Raw genomic sequence first — 19,452 nt, 5'->3', positions numbered from 1 at the left:
GTACCATATCCACTGTTCAGAAGCAGTAGTGTGTAGTATCTGCAAGACACACTGCAAAAATTTACCAAAGCACCTTACAAATTGCCTTTCAAACTAACAACCACTTCCATCTAGAACGACCAGGAAAACAGATACATGGGAACACAACCTCTTGCAAGTACCCCTCCAAGCCACTCACCATCTCGACTTGGAAATATATTACTGTTCCTTCAGTGTCACTGGTCCAAATCCTGGAATTCCTTCCCTCAAGACATTGTGGGTCACCGTACAGGATGTGGACTGCAATGGTTCAAGAAGGCAGCTCACCATCACATTCTCAAGGAGAACCAAATGCTGGCCAGCCAGCGACGCCCATGTACCAGAAGTAGATTTTAATAAATTATTGAAACAGCGGGTTGGAATCTGCAAACTAAAGAAAATCAACGTTAAGAAGGGTCAGATGGAGAGCATTGATTCGGTGTTTATTTGAGAACAGATAAAGAGCGATTATACTGACACTGAATTGGAACTAGAGTTTAGAGTTAAACACCTGTAGTGTTCCACTCAATGCATAAATCTAAAATCGCTGAAAGATTTGCCCCTGACGTGTACTTCAGTAACACATGAATAGGACAATTAAGAAGGCATATGGGATACTAGATTTCATGACATTAATGGTGCCTTCAATTCCCACGATCCCATGCGATCGAGAAACCTCTCTATGGGGTCCTGGCAGTGCGCATGCGTGCGGTGAGTGTGAGCGAAATGGCGCCGGCGGCTGAAGGAACAAGAACAGAAATCGCTGGAAAAGCTGAGCAGGTCCGGCAGCGCCTGTCGAGAGAAATCGAGGAGGCGTTTCGGGTCCAGTGATCCTTCTTCAGAACAGGGTGAGACAGGGTAGGATTGGAAACCGCGGGAGGAGGGAGACTGGGGAGTTTATAAACTCCTCGGGGGAGGCCTGAGGCCTTGAATAAAACCTCCCCAGGCCCACTTCACCACCGGAGGAGCTCTCGTGTTGCCCGGGCAACAGGGCGCCATCATTGAAAGGATAAGGCTCATGTTGACTTGGGGCGGGGAGCGCGGGCGGCCATCTTGGTGAGGGCACCATCAGTCGTCATTTCCGGGAGAGAAATGACAGTTGGTGTCATTCAACTAGAATTTCCTCATTTCACTCAGAGACCTGTCCCTGAGCTTGGTCTGTGTGGCCTTCAGACAGGAAAAGGGAGTGGGAGAGAGAGAGAGATCTAGAATGACACGAAGGCGGACTCTGAATTTGAGGGGAATGAATCTGATCATTTGTGGCGCTGGGTACTTCCAAGATCGCAGTGACCAGGAGAGCATTGATGTGTTGATGTTATTTTCAGTTTGTAGACTGGGAAAAGAGAACGCCAGGAGTGGAGGAAAGACATGATGAAGATAGATTTGAAATTCAATACAGGAGGAGGGTTAACTTGAGCCAGCACCAGCCCATATCCCTCCGAACCCTTCCTATTCGTATACCCATCCAGATGCCTTTTAAATGTTGGAATTACACTAGCCTCCTCCACTTCCTCCAGCAGCTCATTCCATACACTTACCACTGTCTGCATGAAAAAGTTGCCCCTTAGTTCTCCTTTAAATCTTTTCCCTCTCATCCTAAACCTATGTTCTGTAGTTATCGACTCCCCCACCCCAGAGAGAAGACTTTGTCTATTTATTCTATCCGTGCACCTCATCATTTTATAAACCTTTATAAAGTCACCCCTTAGTGTTCGACTCTCCACGGAAAACCGCCAGACTGTTTAACTTCTCCCTATAGCTCAAATCCCTCAACCCTGGAATCATCCTTGTAAATCTTTTCTGAACCCTTTCAAGGTTCATACATCCTTCTGATAGGAAGGAGACCAGAATTGCATGCAATATTCCAAAAGTGACCGAACCAATGTCATGTACAGCCGCAAACAATACCTCCCAACTCCTGTACTCAGCACTCTGACCGATAAAGGAAAGCATACCAAACACCTTCTTTACTAGCCTATCTATCTGCAACTCTACTTACAAGGAGCTATGAACCTGCACTCCAAGGTCACTTTGTTCAGCAACACTCCGTAGGACCTTACCATTAAATAGTTCTGCTAAGATCAGCCCAAGATTTGCCAATTGCATGACCTCGGACCATAGTTTGGGGTGTGGGTTACCAGCACCAGGATTTGTAAACTTTCAATCCCATCAATTGCCCCAACACCATTTCCCCACAACTACTCATTTCCTTCAGTTCTCCTCTCAGTGGACCATGTGTTCCCCAACATTTTGGGGATGTTACCTGTGTCCTCCTTTGTGATGATAGAAGCAACATATGTGGGTAATTGGTCTGCCATCTCTTTGTTCCACATGAGAACTTTGCCTGTTCTAGTTGTTATTGTTTTCTCTATTTTTTTTTTGTCTTCACATACCCATTGTCCCCTTTTGATCAATCCTTTTGTTGAAACCTGAACTGCTCGCAGTCTTCAGATCTGGTACTTTATTTTTAGCCAATTTGTACGCCACTCCTTTGGATCTCGTCCTATCCATCATGTCCCTTGTTAGCCGTGGCTGTGCCACCTTCTGTGTTTTATTTTTTCAGACAGGAATGGACAACTGTTGCAGTTCCTCCAGGTGCTCTTTAAATGTTTGTCATTTCTTTCAATAATGTTACCTCCTTTATTGTGGCCTGTTTGTGCCTCTGCCATTGTAATTTCCTTGCTTTAGATATAAGTCCCCAGTCTCAGAATCACCTCTGTTCCTCTCCATTTTAATGGAAAGTTCTCTCACTTGGTTCTTCACTCTTCTGCAAGAGACCTCTTACAGCTACAATGCCAATTATTCCCTTCTCACGAAGAAATTAATATTTTGGAATTAAATTGCCATTGTTCAGCAGAACCATAGCCACTTTTGGAATGTTGTGTGCTGTTCTGGTCTCAGTCCTATCAGAAGGATGTTGTGAAACTTGAAAGGGTTCAGAAAGAATTTACAAGGATGTTGCCAGGGTTGGAGGGTTTGAGTGATAGGGAGAGGCCAAGCAGACTGGGGCTGTTTCCCCCTTGTGCGCTGGAGGCTGAAGTTGATAAAATCATGAGAGGCATGGATAGGGTAAATAGTCAAGGTCTTTTCCTTGAGATGGGATACTCCAGAATGTAAGGGTAATAGGTTAAGGGTGGGGTGGGGAAGGGAAGGTTTAAAAGGGACATAAGGGGCAACTTTTTCATTCAGAGGGTGGTGTGTGTAAGGAACAAGCTGCTAGAGGAAGTGGTGGGGGCTGGTACAATCACAACATTTAAAAGGCATCTGGATGGGTATATGAATAGGAAGGGGTTATAGGAGTATAGGCCAAGTGCTGGCAAATAGGCCTAGATTGATTCTGGATATCTGGTCGGCATGTTCACTTTCTCTCTGGTGTCGGTGTCAATACCTTGATGTCTCGTTTTCTCCCCCTTCCTGGGGACGTTAACCATTTCATGTCTCATTGTTCGTCAAGAAGCTGCATTGCAGGTTCACCCTGAATTGACGGTTTTTGCTTCCCAAAATCAGATCTGCTCACTCTCAGCAGTATTCCAGTGTTGGGAAAGAAACTAACTTTCAGGTGGAGCTATCCAAAATTCAGAGAGATGTCAGTCTTGACATTTTTGCTTTTCTGCCCCTGTAAGATCCTGAATCAGCACCTTCAGGAGAATTAGAGTGGAGTGAGAACAGAAGGGGGAGTGAGAGGGAGAGTGAGAGTGGGATAATGCTTTCAATTTTGTGGAATAACAAAAGAAAAGAATGTTCTGCAGAAAGTAGAGTTGCTTGTTCTGAATTTCTACCCTGGACTGACAGTGATGACTTTTGTAATTTTTTTTACAGAGTATTTGAAGATCTGAAGACAGAAGTTTCAAAATCAACAGATGAAGGCGTTATGCTTGAAACATCGACTCTCCTGCTCTTCGGATGCTGCCTGACCTGCTGTGCTTTTCCAGCACCGCACTTTTCAACACTGAATGTCCAGTGTCTGCAGTCCTCACTTTGATGTCAATGTCTGACAGTCACTCAATCCATTGGGAACACAACAATTTTCGACTGTGATTCTGTGAGAAGGAGCAAAGCTTTTTGGTTCCTGCTTCTATATGTTTTCAGAATCAGTGGAACTGGATGAGAGACCGTATGGTTGCAGTGCACTGAGTGTGGAGCCAGAAATAGTTATATGACCTGGAAAGAGGAATTCAAGGCAAGGAGTGGCTCTACACATGTTTGTGCGCAGCTGAAGTTTTGGCTATGGAGAAACCTGAGGGATCCTGCCCCGTAGAGAAACCATGTAAGTGTGGTGACTGTGGGAAAAGTTTCCATTTCCCGTCTGCCCTGGAGACTCATCGGCGCACTCACACCGGGGAGAGGCCGTTCCCCTGCACAGAGTGTGGTAAGGCCTTCAGCAATTCCTCTGACCTGCTGAAGCACCAACGGGTCCACACAGGCGAGAGACCCTTCAGCTGTCCCAAATGCGGGAAGAGCTTTACCCAGGCCTCCAGTCTGCTGACCCACCAGCAGGTCCACACCGGGGAAAGGCCGTTCCTTTGCACCAAATGCAGGAAGGCCTTCAGCAATTCCTCAGCCCTGCTGAGGCATCAGCGGGTACACACTGGGGAGAGGCCCTTCAGCTGCCCTGAGTGTGGGAAGGTATTTAGCAATTCCTCCGCCCGGCTGAGGCACCAGCGGGTCCACACGGGGGAGAGGCCCTTCAGCTGCCCCGAGTGCGGGAAAGCCTTCAGCAATACCTCCGACAGGCTCAAGCACCAGCGGGTCCACACGGGGGAGAAGCCCTTCAGCTGCCCCGAGTGTGGGAAGGGCTTTACCCACGCCTCCACCTTGCTGACCCACCGGCGGGTCCACACCAGGGAGAGGCCCTTCACCTGCCCCGAGTGCGGGAAAGCCTTCAGCAATTCGTCCGACAGACTGAAGCACCAGCGGGTCCACACAGGGGAGAGACCCTTCAGCTGCCCTGAGTGTGGGAAGGGCTTTACACAGGCCTCCACCCTGCTGGCCCACCAGCGGGTCCACACTGGGGAGTGGCCATTCACCTGCTCTCAGTGTGGGAAGGGATTCACCCGCTCTTCCCACCTGCAGAAGCACCAGCGAGTTCACATGCCATGGCAGGGGGATTGAAGGAGCAATGGCAGAGTCCCATTATTGACTGGACCCCTGGGTTTGAATCACGTCGTGGCAGATGGCGGAATTGGAATTCGGTCAGAAGTCTGGAGTTCGGAATCTAACGATGAAACCATTTTTGGGGGTGGGGGCATGAGAACCCCCATCTGATTCACTCATGTCCTTTTTAGGAAAGGAAACTGCCGTGTGGGAAAGGGTTCATTCAGTCGTCCCATCCTTTACCCGGGCTGGCCTACATGTGACTCCAGACCCACAGCTGTGTGGTCGACTCCCCCACCTGCGGAAATGAACAGGGAGAAACTTACTTGGATACAGGGTCTGGGTTGAAACTGCTGAGTGAGGCAATACTTCCTACGGGTTAAGGCTGTACCAAGGATCCAATTACAAAGGGATCACTTGGTGCTGACTAATAGTAAAGAAAGTGGGGGGTGGGGGGGGACTGTGTACTCTTTGACCTTGAGCTGTTTTTTTTTTAAAAAGCTACTTTTTCTCCGCCTTTTTGCTGGGGGGATCTGAAGCTGTAATAAAGTTGGGTCTTGATAAAGGTTACCGGAACTTACCGCTGGGCTCAGACTTTCATTGAAGGCTTTGAGCTCCAAGAGGTTTTTGTTTTAAAGCTGCTCATTTCTTTCAGCTTCCTGCACTAAGTTTCCAATGTCGTGTATCAGATGGAGCAGTGAATGAGGAGCTAGTATCGTTAGAAATTGTAAATTTGTCATGAGTGCAGGTCCTGCATCATTTCCTCAGCATTGTAAAGTTTCCTGGCAGCACCGGGAGGTGGGGGCTGCCTTCATTCGAAATGATATGGAGGAGCCAGAGATGGACTGGGTTGGATCAAGTTCAAAAATCACACATCAGGTTATCGTGGTTTATTTGGAACCACTAGCTTTCGGAGCGCTGCTCCTTCATCAGGAAGCTGTGGAGCAGGATCATAAGACAGAATTTATAGCAAAAGGTCACAGTATAGTGCAACTGATCGGATATATTCAACAAACCTAGATTGTTGTGAAGTCTTTTGTCTTTTAGAATAGGTTGCAAGTTTTAGTTCATTAATGTGTAAATCCCAGAAAGTCTTTGAAGTCAGATTCTCGAGATGACATAAAGGTTTATATAAATAGGTTTCATCTCAGTTCAGACAACAATGAAATGTGTGAGGTTTGAGTCTGTATCCCAATCTTGAATCAGACTGGTTCTATTTCCAAAGGAGGAATTTACAAATATTACATGTATCAACTGCCTGCAGGTTGTGTGCTTTTTGATCAAAATTGAATGTATCTGCAAATGTAAATTCACCCCATAGACCTGTGTGTGCATGCATGAGAGAGTGTGTGTGCATGAGAGCGCGTGTATCTGTTTGCGTAGGTGCTAATGTCTCCTCTGAAACGGTGAGGTGCTTCCATTGTCCTGTCCTGGGAGCAATGCTCTTGCTGGTGCCTCTCTGTCTGACCTGTCCTTTTGTGTGGCTTTGGTACTGCTGGGTTGTGAAACTGCCCTCAGGGCTTTGGGATAGCTGTGGTATTCTGTCATTGTTAGTGGGTACTTGAGGTGTACAGGTATTCCCTTGTCTGCAAGTGCTGTCTCGTTTCACTTGTCAGCCTGCTTGGTCCCTGCTAAGGCATTCTGGGTGTTTTGGTACAGTTTGGCCAATTTTGCTTTTGTGGGCCTATTGTGGGTTGCCAGGGTGGCAGATCTTTTCCCACATACAATTACCAGGAATACTTGGAATCCTGAGAAGGATTTAAGTGAATCCTCGAGAGATGTTGTATCCCTTGGACTATTCCCAGCAAGTGAATGAACTATCAAGACTCTTGTAAAGATTCGTGGGAACTCTTGCAGGGATGTAAAGAAAACTAGATTTACAATTTAAGGCCATGCATCCCATTCTGCTAAGTTACACCAGTTAATTGGTCATTTTTATTTGTTTTAAAATGTGAAATCTGAATGAAGAGTTCTTCCAGTTAATCACTGGGTATTCAAATTTCTCTTCAGAATTAAAGATCATAACAAAACTGGGTGTCATTGTGGGATGTTGAATCTGTAGTACGTGCTTGGTAAAATTTGGATGCGCAATATTTCAAAGTGAATTTTATCGTGTTAAGTACTAAGACTTTCTGGAGAGGAAAGATTTGCCCTTGTGTGTTTTGCAACACTTAATCAAGGTCAGTTCAATAGAATACGCAGACAAGTTGATGCTAGAGTTGAGAGCTATGGCAAACTATCAGAAATAATGCAGGCAGTAGCACGACAATTAGGGTTAGAAAGTTAGCTAAAAAATATATGAAAACAGGGTGGAAAGTTTTGTCAGCTTTTCTTAAAAATAGTTAACAAAATAAGTGTTGGTTCTGCAGAAAATGAGTCTGGGGATTCAGTAATGGAGGATAAAGAGATGGCAGATGAATTAAAAAGAGTTTGAATCTGACTTCGCTTGAGAGGATACAAGTAACACCCTAGACCTAGCTGTAAATCAGGAATTGAAAGGGAGGGAGGAACTGAAGAAAATTACAATCACCAGGGAACTAGTACTGAGTAAACTGTTGGAACTCTGAGCTGATAAGTCCCGGGTATTTGAAGGAATTCATCCTCGACTCTGAAAGAGAAATTAGGGCGTGAAATAAGACCATAAATCATCGGAGTGGAAGTAAGGCCATTCGGCCTATCGAGTCCACTCCGCCATTCAATCATGGCTAATAGGCATTTCAACTCCACTTCCCCGTAATAGTTAATGTATTGGTTTTAATTTCCAAACCTCATTAGTTTCAGGGGTGGTTTTTTTTAAGATTGGACAAATCCTTTCTTCAAAAAGGGAGACCATTTAACTTAACATATGTAATGGGGAAAATGTTCAAAGCTATTATCAAAGATATTATGACAGAGCACTTGTATAAGTTCAAGGTAATCAGGAGCGTGAATGTGTTTTTGTCAATGGGAAATAATGTTGTAATAATTTTTTGAAGAACGGCCTCTCCGCACTGCGACTGAGCTGATGAACTTCCAGTGCCCCCAGGGAATGGAATTCCTTCCCTCAGTCCCCACATTTCCCCAAATTCTCCGCAGTTCTGGTGTCCTTTTGGTTCTGTGTTTCCGATGAACAATTGAAATTGGGATCACACTCAGAAAACGTGTACAGTCACTCCCTCCTGCGAATAGTGTAATGTTTCTTCAGTCTGTGTAACTGGTTAAAGCGCTGCCCAAAGTCAGCTCACGGGGAGACTCTCTCAACAAGGGGAAAAGACATACAAAAGTTGAGCAGCGAGACAAAATGCAAAACCAATCAAATGTCGAACCACGGAGAAAAAATATTGTGGCTCTACCCCTTTTTTTCCTATTGGCATTTGGACACTTAAAATCTGTCAGTAACAACAGCATCCCGATAGAGCATACAGCGCATGTTTGACGGTGTCAGCAATGTCGTGCGCATGCTCGCCGGGTGTCAGCAAAATACTGGGCATGCTCATCGCAGTCCGCACAAAAAGGCGCGCAATCTTCTTTTGATTGACCAATAGGGAGTTCTGGAGGACCGGAAGGAGTCTAGTCCTTCTAATCAGAGACACCCCATTGTCTGAATGAGGAAGTTGGACCATGAGTTTCTGAAGATGCTGCTGCTCCTGTTTCTCTGAATGAAGATTGAGCTTCACCCCAGACTGCAATCTCCTTCCTCTGTCCAACATCTGTGAGTACGGCACTCTCTTTTCTCACCACCTTTTCCATGTTTTTTTCATTCTGGGATTCAGTTGTTGACTTGCAGCAACTGAAAGGAAAGGGAGTGAATCGGGGTGGGGACAGACTCTGGAAACGTTGCTCCACGTCTGTGTCGCAATTAGCAAAATAGACAGGCAGGAGGCTGGAAGAACAGAAGAAGCCAGGTAGCATCAGGAGGTGGAGAAGTCGACGTTTCAGGTGTAACCCTTCTTCAGGATTGGGGATGGGTGCAGATAAAGGGTGTCCTGGGGGCAGGGTGTGGAAGTGGGGACAGGTGAAAGGTCTGACCTGGTTGGTGAATGGGAGAAATAAATCTGGTTAGTGACAAGGAGGAGTGGAAATGAGGGGGAGGGGCTGAGAAGGGAGTCGTGGTTGAGGTGGGGGGTGGGGGGGAAGAGATGGGAAGTGAGGTTATTTGAGACTGGAGAACTTAATGTTGAGTCCGCTGGGCTATAGGCTGCCCAGGCGGAAGTGGAGACGCAGTTAGATAGGATAGTGAAGAATGTGTTTGCTATGCTTTCCTTCATTGGTCAGAGCATTGTGTACAGGCATTGGGAGATCATGTTGTGGCTGTAACTTGGTAAGGCAACTTTTGGAGTAGTGCGTCCAGTTCTGGTCTCCCTGCTTTCGGAAAGAACTTGTGAGACTTTGAGAGGGGTCGGAAAAGATTTGCGAGGATGTTGCTAGACTTGGAGGGTTTGACCTACAGGGAAAGGCTGAGTAGATCCAGGATATTTTCCCTGGAGCATCGGAGGCTGAGGGGCAGCCTTATAGAGGTTTGTAACTGGCATGGATAGGGTGAATATCCAAGGTCTTTTCCCCAAGGTAGGAGAGTCCAAAGCTATAGGGCATATGTTTGAGGTGAGAGGGGAATGATTTAAAAGGGCCCTGAGGTGCAACCTTTTCACGCAGAGGGTTGTGAATGTATGGAATGAGCTGCCAGAGGAAGTGGTGGGGCTGGTACAATTATATTTAAAATGCATCTGGTTGGGTACATGAATAGGAATGGTTTAGAACCATAAGATCCACATGCTGGCAAATGGGACTAGATTAATTTCGGATATCTGTTTGGCACAGACGAGTTTGACCAAAGGGTCTGTTTCCGTGCTGTATGACTACTTGTCTTCGGTGAAAGCAGAAGTGTGGTTGTGAAGACTGGAGGCTGGGAGCAGAAGAAGTTACAATGAAATATTTGATTTATGAGAGAGCAACTGAGTGAGTGTGGACATTTGGGATTTTGGTGGAAAGTGGGAATTCATTGCACTGTGGGGATCAAGCCCTCCCTATCCAGTCATTTCAGCTGGTGGATGAGACTTGGCAGTTCATGCAGGCAGTCAATCCAGATAATATTTTATAAATTCCTGCTTTGGAAATAGAAACAGTCTGAGTCAAGACTGAGATACAGGCAAACTCTGACCTCATACCTTTAATGCATTGTCTGAGCTGAGATGCCACCTTTTGTTGTAAAGCCTTATGTTATCTTGAGAGGGTGCCTTACAGGAAGTTCTGGGATTTACATATTAATGATACCTGCAATCCATTCTAAAAGATGAAAGACTGAACAATCCCGATTTGTTCAATATATCATTTCAGTGGCAGGACACAAATGTCTTTCCATAAATTCTGTGCCTTATGGTCTTATTCTCCACAACCACCTGATGAAGGAGCAGTGCTCCGAACGATTGTTCTTCCAAATAAACCTGTTGGACCATAACCTGCGTTTGTGTGATTTTTAACTGTGCCCAGGTTAGGGTGGATTGATCACGCTAAATTATGCATAGTGCCCAGGGATGTGCAGGTGAGGGTGGATTGGCCGTGTTAAAGTACCCATCATGCCCAAGGAGGTGCAAGTTTGTGTGGGTTAGCCGTGCTAACTTACACATAGGTCCAGGGATGTGCAAGGTAGGGTGGATTGGCCAAGGGATATGGGCCAAGTGCTGGCAAATGGGACTAAATTGATTTACAATATCTGGTCAGCATAGACGATTTGGACCAAAAGGTCTGTTACTGTGCGGTTTATCTTAATGACTCTGGCTTTCTACTAACGTTTGCCACGTCTCTTCTGTTCAGTTTCTCTCTAGTGTCTGTGTTAATACCTTGATGTATCTGGTTATTCCTCAAGATGCATTCCCGATTCATCCTGAATTGACACATTTTGTTTTGCTTCCCAAAATCAGACCTGCTCACTCTCAGCAGCATCCCACTGTTGTGAAAGATATTAACTTTCAGGTGGAGTTATCCAATATATATTTCTTGACGTTTTTGCTGTTCTGATCTTGAATCAGCACCTTCAGGAGAATTACTTAAAGCGGAGTGAGAACAGAGGAGGGGGAGGGGAGAGAGAGAGAGAAAGAAAGAAAGAGAGAAGGATGTTGCTTTCAATTTTGTGGAATAACGAAAGAAAAGAATGCTCTCAGAAAGTAGAATAGCTTGTTCTGAATTTCTACCCTGCACTGACAGTGTTGACTTTTGAAATATCTTTTTCTAGAGTATTTGAAGATCCGAAGGGAGAAGTTTCAAAATGAACAGATGAAGGCCTTTCGCCCGAAATGTTGACTCTCCTGCTCCTTGGATGCTGCCTGACCTGTTGTGCTTTTCCAGCGCCGCACTTTTCAACACTGACTCTCCCGCGTCTGCGGTCCTCACTTTCACATCAATATCTGACAGTCACTCAATCGATTGGGACAGCCACAATTTTTGATTACAATTCTGTGAGAAGGAGCAAAGCTTTTTGGTTCCTATTTCAGTACATTTTCATGATCAGTGGGACTGGATGAGAGACCCTACTGTTGCTGCGCACTGAGTGTGGAGCCTGAAACTGTTATACGGCCTGGAAAGAGGAATTCACAGCAGTGAGGGGCAGGGCACGCATTTGCTTGTGGCTGAAGCTTTGGACATGGAGAAACCGTGGAAGTGTGGTAACTGTGGGAAAGGCTTCCGTACTCCATCTGACCTGGAGATTCATCGGCGCATCCACACCGGGGAGAGGCCGTTCTCCTGTCCCAAGTGTGGGAAGGGCTTTACCCAGGTCTCTGCCCTGCTTAGGCACCAGCGGATCCACACGGGGGAGAGGCCTTTCACCTGCCCTGAGTGTGGGAAGGCCTTCAGCGATTCATCCTCCCTACTGACCCACTGGCGTGTCCATACGGGAGAGAGGCCCTTCAGCTGTCCCGAGTGCGGGAAGGCCTTCAGCGATTCCTCCACCCTGCTGAGGCACCAGCGGGTCCACACGGGGGAGACTCCCTTCAGCTGCCCCGAGTGCGGGAAGGCCTTCAGCCGTTCCTCCAATTTGCTGACCCACCAGCAGGTCCACACGGGGGAGAGGCCCTTCAGCTGTCCTGATTGTAGGAAGGCCTTCAGCTATTCCTACTCTCTGCTGAGGCACCAGCGGGTCCACACGGGGGAGAAGCCCTTCAGCTGCCCTGAGTGTGGGAAGGCCTTCAGCTATTCCTACTCTCTCCTGACCCACCGGCGAGTCCATACGGGGGAGAGGCCCTTTTGCTGTCCCGAGTGCGGGAAGGCTTTCACCCGCTCCTCCCACCTCCGGTGCCACCAGCGATTTCGCGTGCCATCGCAGGGGGACTGACAAAGCGACTGCCGAGTGCCGTGATCGACTGGACTATCGACCCAGTTCTGGGATCTGTTGGGTTTGAATACCACCGCGGCAGATGGTGGAATTGGAATACGGTCAGAATCTAAAGATGAAACCATTTTCTGGGGGGGGGGGAAGAGAAAACCCCAATCTGATTCACTCACGCCCTTTCACTCCACACTGCCCCCGTTCCAGGCCCCATGCGTTAAGGCTGTACCAAGGATCCAATTACAAAGGGACAACTCTGTGCTGACTGATAGGAAAGAAAGTGAGGTGGGGTAGGGGGAGGGGGGAGGGGGAGGGGGAGTGTGTGCGCTTTGAGCTTGAGCTGTTTAAAAAGCAGCTACTTTCTCTCCATCTTTTTGCTGGGGGGGATCTGAAGCTGTAACAAAGTTGGGTCACAATAAAGATTACCTGAACTTACTGCTGGGCTCAGACTCTCACTGAAAGCTTTGAGCTCCAGATGTTTTTTTGTTTTAAAGCTGCTCATTTCTTCCAGCCTCCTGCCCTAAGTTTCTAATGTCGTGTATCAGATGGAGCAGTGAATGAGTAGCTAGTATCATTAGAAATTGTAAATTTTTAAGGAGTACAGGTACTGCATCGTTTCATCAACATTGTAAAGGTTACTGGCAGCACTGGGAGGTGTGGGCTGTGTTCGCTCGAAACTCTTATCTTTAAAATTGAGAATAGCTAAAATGATATATTCAGAAACATCATTGAAGTCTAAACGCATTTCAATTTTTTAAAAGAGCTGCTGAAATCTTTCTGAAAATTGCACTGGAATATGTGCAGTTAGGCCACAGCTCAGGACAGGCTGTAAGGGGTGAATGACCTATTCCTCATTTTGTGAAATTGGTTTCAACTATGTAGACATAGTCAGAGTTGTACAGCCGGAAACAAACCCTTCAGTCCATATCTTAAATGAATCTAGTGACCCATTTGCCAGCATTTGGCTTATGTTCATTTGTACCCTTCCTATTCATATCCCCATCCAGCTGCCTTTTAAATGTTGTAATTGTACCAGCCTCCACCACTTCTGCTGGCAGTTCATTCCATACACGCACCACCCTCTGCGTGAAAATGTTGCCCCTCAGGTCCCTTTCCCCACTCCCCTTCTACCTATGCCCCTTTCGTACTGGACCTTTGGGAAAGACCTTGGATATTCACTCTATCCATGCCCCTTACAAGTGTCTATAATTTTAAGGAGGAGAAAATGAGGACTGCGGATGCGAGACATCATTTTCCACACCCCCACCCCACTTTATCCCAGTCCCGTGCCTTCAACTCAGTACGCTCTCTTGACCTTTTCCATCAACTTTTCAATCTATCAGCTCCACCCACTTCTCCAACCTATCCATCGCCAAACCGTTATTTCCCGATGCCTGGAGGAGGAACACCTCATTCTGCCTTGCGACCCTGCAACCACACAGGACAAATGTGGATTTCAACAGTTTCCTCACCTCCCCCACTTTATTCCAGTCCCAAGCCTCCAACTTGGCGCTGCCCCTTCTGACCTGTCCATCATATTTTCCTATCTATCTGCACCACAACTCCCTCCGACCTATCATCTTGCCACCCCACCTCTCTCTCTCTCTCACACACACACACACACACACACACACACACACACTACCTTCATCTACCTATGGCATTCTCAGCTACCTTCTCCCCCAACCTCACCCTCTTCCCATTTATATCTCAGCACCCCCCGCCCACAAGCCTCGTTCCTGATGAAGGGCTTATGCCCAAAATGTCAATTCTCCTGCTCCTTGGCTGCTGCCTGACCTGCTATGGTTTTCCAGCATCACATTCTCGGCATAATTTTAAGGTAACTGGAGGAAGGTTTCGGGGAGATGTCTGAGTAGGTTCTCTACTCCGATAGTGGTGGCTGTGTGAAATGCACTGTCAACAGTGGTTGTAGAGTCAGATACATTAGGGACATTTAATTGACTCTTGGATAGGTACATGAAAGTTAGTACAATAAATGGTATGTAGGTCAGTCTGATCTTAGAGTCGGATAAAGGGCCGGTACTGTGCTATATACCTAAGTGAGTCAAAAATGTTGTTTTATCAGCAGTACAGTCAGATCCGAGCAAACAAGGACATGCAGGTCATACTGCGCTTAGACAGAGTGAGGCATACAGAGTTACAGCTGCACAGGAGGTGCGCATAAGCAACATCAGATTTCATATTGGAGAGCTCCATTCAGCAGTCTAATAATAGCAGGGAAGAAGCTATTCTTGAACCTGCTGGTACATGTGTTCAAGCTTCTGTATCTTCTGCCTGGCAGAAGATGGTGCAGGAGATCATTCCCGGGGTGGGAGGGGTCTTTCAGGTTGGTAGCCTTTCCACGACAACGAGAAGTGTAGATGGATTTCATGGGTGGGAGGTTGGCTTCTGTGATGGACTGTACTGTGCACACAACCTTCTGTAGTTTCTTCCGGTCCTGGGCAGAGCAGTTGCCGTAGCAGGACGTGATGCACCCAGATTCAATGCTTTCTGTGGTGCATCTGTAAATGTTGGTGAGTGTCATTGTGGACATGCTGAATTTCTTGAGCATCTTGAGGAAGAAAAGGTGTTGTTGTGCCTTCTTGACCGTTGCATGGGTAGGTTTAGATATTTCACCACTCCTTTCTCATTCTTACTAACTCCTTTACTTGATGCAGTCACAGTCAGTTTCATACCTTGTGCTAATCTCTTTTGAAGGTCTTCTTCAGAAGGATAAAATATTATGAGGGGCAAAGGTAGTGTACATACATAATATGAAATCTTTAAACTTGAATTCATTTTAAAGAGCAGAACAACGTATTTATGGTAAAAATGGGTAAACTTAACAGGTTTTATGAAGGGTGAGAGTGGAAAGTATGTGGAGGTGCATGTTAAAACAGGACCGAGTCTGCATGGCTTTGACAACAGGAGGTCATGTCTGACAAATCTATTAGGGTTCTTTTGAGCAGGTAATGAGTAAGTTAGACAAAGGGAGAGCTCGGGGACGTGAGCGATTTGAATTTCCAGAAGGCCTTTGACAAGGTGCCGTGCAGGAGGCTGCTAAGTAAGATAAGACTCCCTGGTGTAGGAGCAAGGTCCACCTCATTCTTGTAGAGGATTGGCTGACTGGCAGAAGGCAGAGAGTTGGCATAAAGGGGTCTTTGGAGTTCCAAAGGGGTCCATGCTGAGAATGCTTGGACAGTCCAGGAGAATGGTCAGAGAAGGGGCAGATGGAATACAATGTGGTAAAGTCTGAGGTTATACACTTTGGGAAGACCAGAAACAGAGACTGTTTTCAAAATGGGAAAGGCCTCGCAAATGTGAAACAGAAAGGGATTGTACCATTCATTCGGGGTGGTGTGGAAAGGATCGTATCATTGAGACTTGGGAGGATTATACCCTTAACGGCTGTGGGGGAGTAATGGATTATACCATTCAGAGGGGGACGATTACATCATTCGAAGGTGGAGGGGTGTGGAGGAGGAAAAGGGGAGGGGAGGATTGTACCATTCACATCACGGGGTATGGATTGTACCATTCACAGGGAGAATTATTTAGTTTTATTTTTCAGAATTTTCAGGATACACGGTATATGCCAATTTTACCCACCAGAAATCGACTGAAACTGGGTGCACTAAAAAAATCCAGCAGGAAGATTATCAGTAAAAAGGTCAAGTTTTGGTCATAGCAGTTATGGACTAATAGTGTCACACTGCACAGAAACAGACACTTCAGTTCCACTCATACACGCCGACTAGATATTCCAATCTGGCCCAGTCCCAAGTTCCAGCATTTGCTTCATATTCCTCTAAATCCGAACTATTCATCTAGACACCTTTTAAATGTTGTAACTGTACCCACCTCCACCACTACCTCTGGCTGCTCATTCCATACACGCTCTACCTTCTGCATGAAAACGTTGCCCCTTAGTTCCTTTTTAAATCTTTCCCCTTCTCATCTTAACCTTATACCTTCTAGTTTTGGACTCCTCCATCTTGGGGGAAAAGACCTTGGCTATTCGCCCTATCCATGATTTAATAAACCTCTCAGGTCACTCCTCAGCCACCTCCACTCCAGGGAGAACAGCCTCAGCCGAGTCAACTTCTGCCTATAGCTCAAATCTGGCAGCATCCTTGTAAATCTTTTCTGAACCCTTTCAAGTTTCACAACATGCTACCAAGAGGAAGGATGCTGGAATTGTACACTTATTCCAAAAGTGGCCGAAACATTCTCCTGTACAGCCACAACATGACCTCTCAAATCCTATACTCAATACTCTGACTAATAAAGGAAAGTATACCAAACATCATCTTCACTATCCTATCTACCTGCAACTCCACTTTCAAGAAACTGTGAACCTGGTCTCCAAGGTCTCTTTGTTCAACAACACTCCCTAGAACCTTACCATTAAGTGTAGATGTGCTGCTCTGATTTGTTTTTCCAAAATGCAGCACCTCGCATTCATCTAAATTAAACTTCATCTGCCACTCCTCAGCCCACTGGCACATCTGATCAAGATCCCATTGTAATCTGAGGTAACTTTCCTTGTTGTTCACTACACCTCTAATTTTGGTGTCATCAGTAAACCTACTAACTATACATCCTATGTTCACATCCAAGTCATTTGCATAAAAAATATAGAAAGGAGTGGACCGAGCATCGATCCTTGTGACACTCACTGGTCATAAGCCTCCAGTCTGAAAAACAACTCGCCACCACCACCTTCTACCTTTTGAGCCAGTTCTGTATCCAAATGGCTAGTTCTCTCTGTATTCCATAAGATCTAACCTTGCTAACCAGTCTCCCTTGGGGAACCTTGTCGAATGCCTTACTGAAGTCCATATAGATCAAGTCCATTGATCTGCCCTCATCACTCTTCTTTGTTACTTCTTCAAGCACTCAATCAAGTTTGTGAGACATGATTTCCCACGCACAAAGCCATGGCGACTATCCCTAATCAGTCCTTGCCTTTCCAAATATGTGTAAATCCTGTCTCTCAGGTTTCACTCCAACAACCTGTCCACCACCGATGGCAGGTTCCCTGGCTTTTCCCTATCACCTTTCTTAAATAGTGGTACCATGTTAACCAACCTCCGGTTTTCTGGCACCTCTCCTGTGACTATCAATGATGCAAATATCTCAGCAAGGGGCCCAACAATCACTTCCCGTAGCCTCCCACAGAGTTCTCAGGTACACCTGATCAGGTTCTGGAGATTTATCCACCTTTGTGTTTCAGGACATCCAGCATCACCTCCTCTGTAATATGGACATTTTTAAAGATGTTATGATCTATTTCCCTACATTCTATATTTTTCATGTCCTTCTCCAGAGTAAACATTGATGCAAAATACTTGTTTAGTATCTCCTCCATCTCCTGTAGTTCCACACATTGGCTGCCTTACTCATCTTTGATGTGCCCTATTCTCTCCCTAGTGACCCTTTTGTCCTTAATGTATTTGTAAAAACTCTTTGGATTCTCCTTGACCCTATTTGCCAAAGTTATCTCATGTCTAGTTTTTGCCCTCCTGATTTCCCTTTTAAGTATACTCCTATTACCTTTATACTCTTCTAAGGATTCACTCAATCTATCTTGTCTATACCTGACATATGCTTCCTTCTTTTTCTTTACCAAACACTCAATTTCTCCAGTCATCCAACATTCCCTACACCTACCAGACATTCCTTTCACCCTAACAGGAATATACTGTCTCTGGACTCTCATTATCTCATTTCTGAGGCTTCCCATTTTCCAGCCGTCTCTTTACTTGCAAACATCTGCCCCCAAACAGCTTTTAAAAGTTCTTGCCTATTACTGTCAAAGTGAGACATTCTCCAATTTAGAGTTTCAATTTTTAGATCTGGTCTATCCTTTTCCATCACTATTTTAAAATTAATAGAATTATGGTTGCTGGCCCCAAAGTGCACCCCCACTGACACCTCAGTCAGCTGTCCTGCCTTATTTCCCAAGAGTAGGTCAAGTTTTGCACCTTCTCCATCGGTATATCCACATACTAAATCAGAAATCTTTCTTGAACAAGCTCAACAAATTCCTCTCCATCTAAACCCTTAAACCTATGGCAGTCCTGGTCTATGGTTGGAAAGTTAAATCCCCTACCATAACCATATAAGGGGAAATGAGTTTAAAGCTGGGCACAATCCTCCAGGTGCAATTTCAGCAATGCTATGTTTGGTTGCAGCAACACTTTCCTCCCATTATGTTCTATTCCTTTAGCGATAAAAGCGAATGCTGTATTCACTTTCTTTATTATCTAGTTTTCTGTGACTCATTAATGAGGATACCCAGATCTCTGTGCACCAGATCATCCCAAACCTTCTATTAGATAATAGATTGCTTTGCTGTTTTTGTTTTGACCAAAATGCATGACCTCACACTTATCCACATTAAACTCCATCTGCCACATTTTGTCCCACTCTCCTAACCTATCTCGATCCATTTGAATGGTTCATGTTTCCTCATTGCAATTTACCATCATGCCTATTTATGTGTCATCCACAAACTTGGCAAATGAGCCTTTTATACATGTATCCAAGTCACTAATGTAGATTGTAAATAGCTGGGGTCCAAGGACACAACCTTGTGGCACCTGACTAGTTACATCTTGCCATTCAGAAAAAAAGCCATCAATTTGGACTGTCTGTCTTTTGCCCATCAGCCAGTCACCTATCCAAGCTGATAACTCAGCCCATATCGCAGATGATCTAACCTTGTGAATTAACTTTGAGTGGCACTTTAGCAAATTCCTTCTGAAAAGCCAGATCTATTACATCTACAGGATCCCTATTATCGACTTGTTACATTGATGAAGAACTTAGTTAAATCTGATTTGCCCATCATAAAACCATGCTGACTCTGATGGATAGAGTTTTGACTTTTCAAATGTCCTGATATTGCTTCCTTGATAATTTACTCTAACACCTTCTCAACAACAGATGTGAAACTAACTGGTTTGCAATTTCCCACATATTGCCTGCCTCCCTTTCTGAATACAGGCATTACATTAGCATTTTTTCCAATCCAC

General features: G+C 45.5%; 1 protein-coding gene across 1 annotated transcript; it reads left to right on the top strand.

Annotated features, from left to right (window-relative positions):
- The first annotated feature begins 735 nt into the window (after positions 1-735).
- LOC140460652 (uncharacterized) lies at positions 736-12,692 on the top strand. The gene is made up of 3 exons (XM_072555270.1): positions 736-866; positions 3,838-5,103; positions 11,792-12,692. The coding sequence occupies exons 2-3, from the start codon at positions 4,246-4,248 to the stop codon at positions 12,416-12,418; spliced, it is 1,485 nt and encodes a 494-aa protein (XP_072411371.1). The 5' UTR covers positions 736-866; positions 3,838-4,245; the 3' UTR covers positions 12,419-12,692.
- Positions 12,693-19,452: the final 6,760 nt, after the last annotated feature.

Source organism: Chiloscyllium punctatum, chromosome 36 (genome assembly GCF_047496795.1).
Source record: "Chiloscyllium punctatum isolate Juve2018m chromosome 36, sChiPun1.3, whole genome shotgun sequence".
Classification (NCBI taxonomy): Eukaryota; Metazoa; Chordata; class Chondrichthyes; order Orectolobiformes; family Hemiscylliidae; genus Chiloscyllium; species Chiloscyllium punctatum.
Note: the sequence above shows the minus strand (reverse complement) of the source record. Positions and strands in the feature narration are given on the sequence as shown.

What these genes read in the sequence shown, in the direction of transcription:
- LOC140460652 (XM_072555270.1), top strand. Translation starts at nt 4,246, where the DNA reads ATGGAGAAACCTGAGGGATCCTGCCCCGTAGAGAAACCATGTAAGTGT. An exon ending in ACCTGCAGAAGCACCAGCGA is followed by an intron (nt 5,104 to 11,791) that starts GTTCACATGCCA and finishes TCTGACCTGGAG; the next exon opens with ATTCATCGGCGCATCCACAC.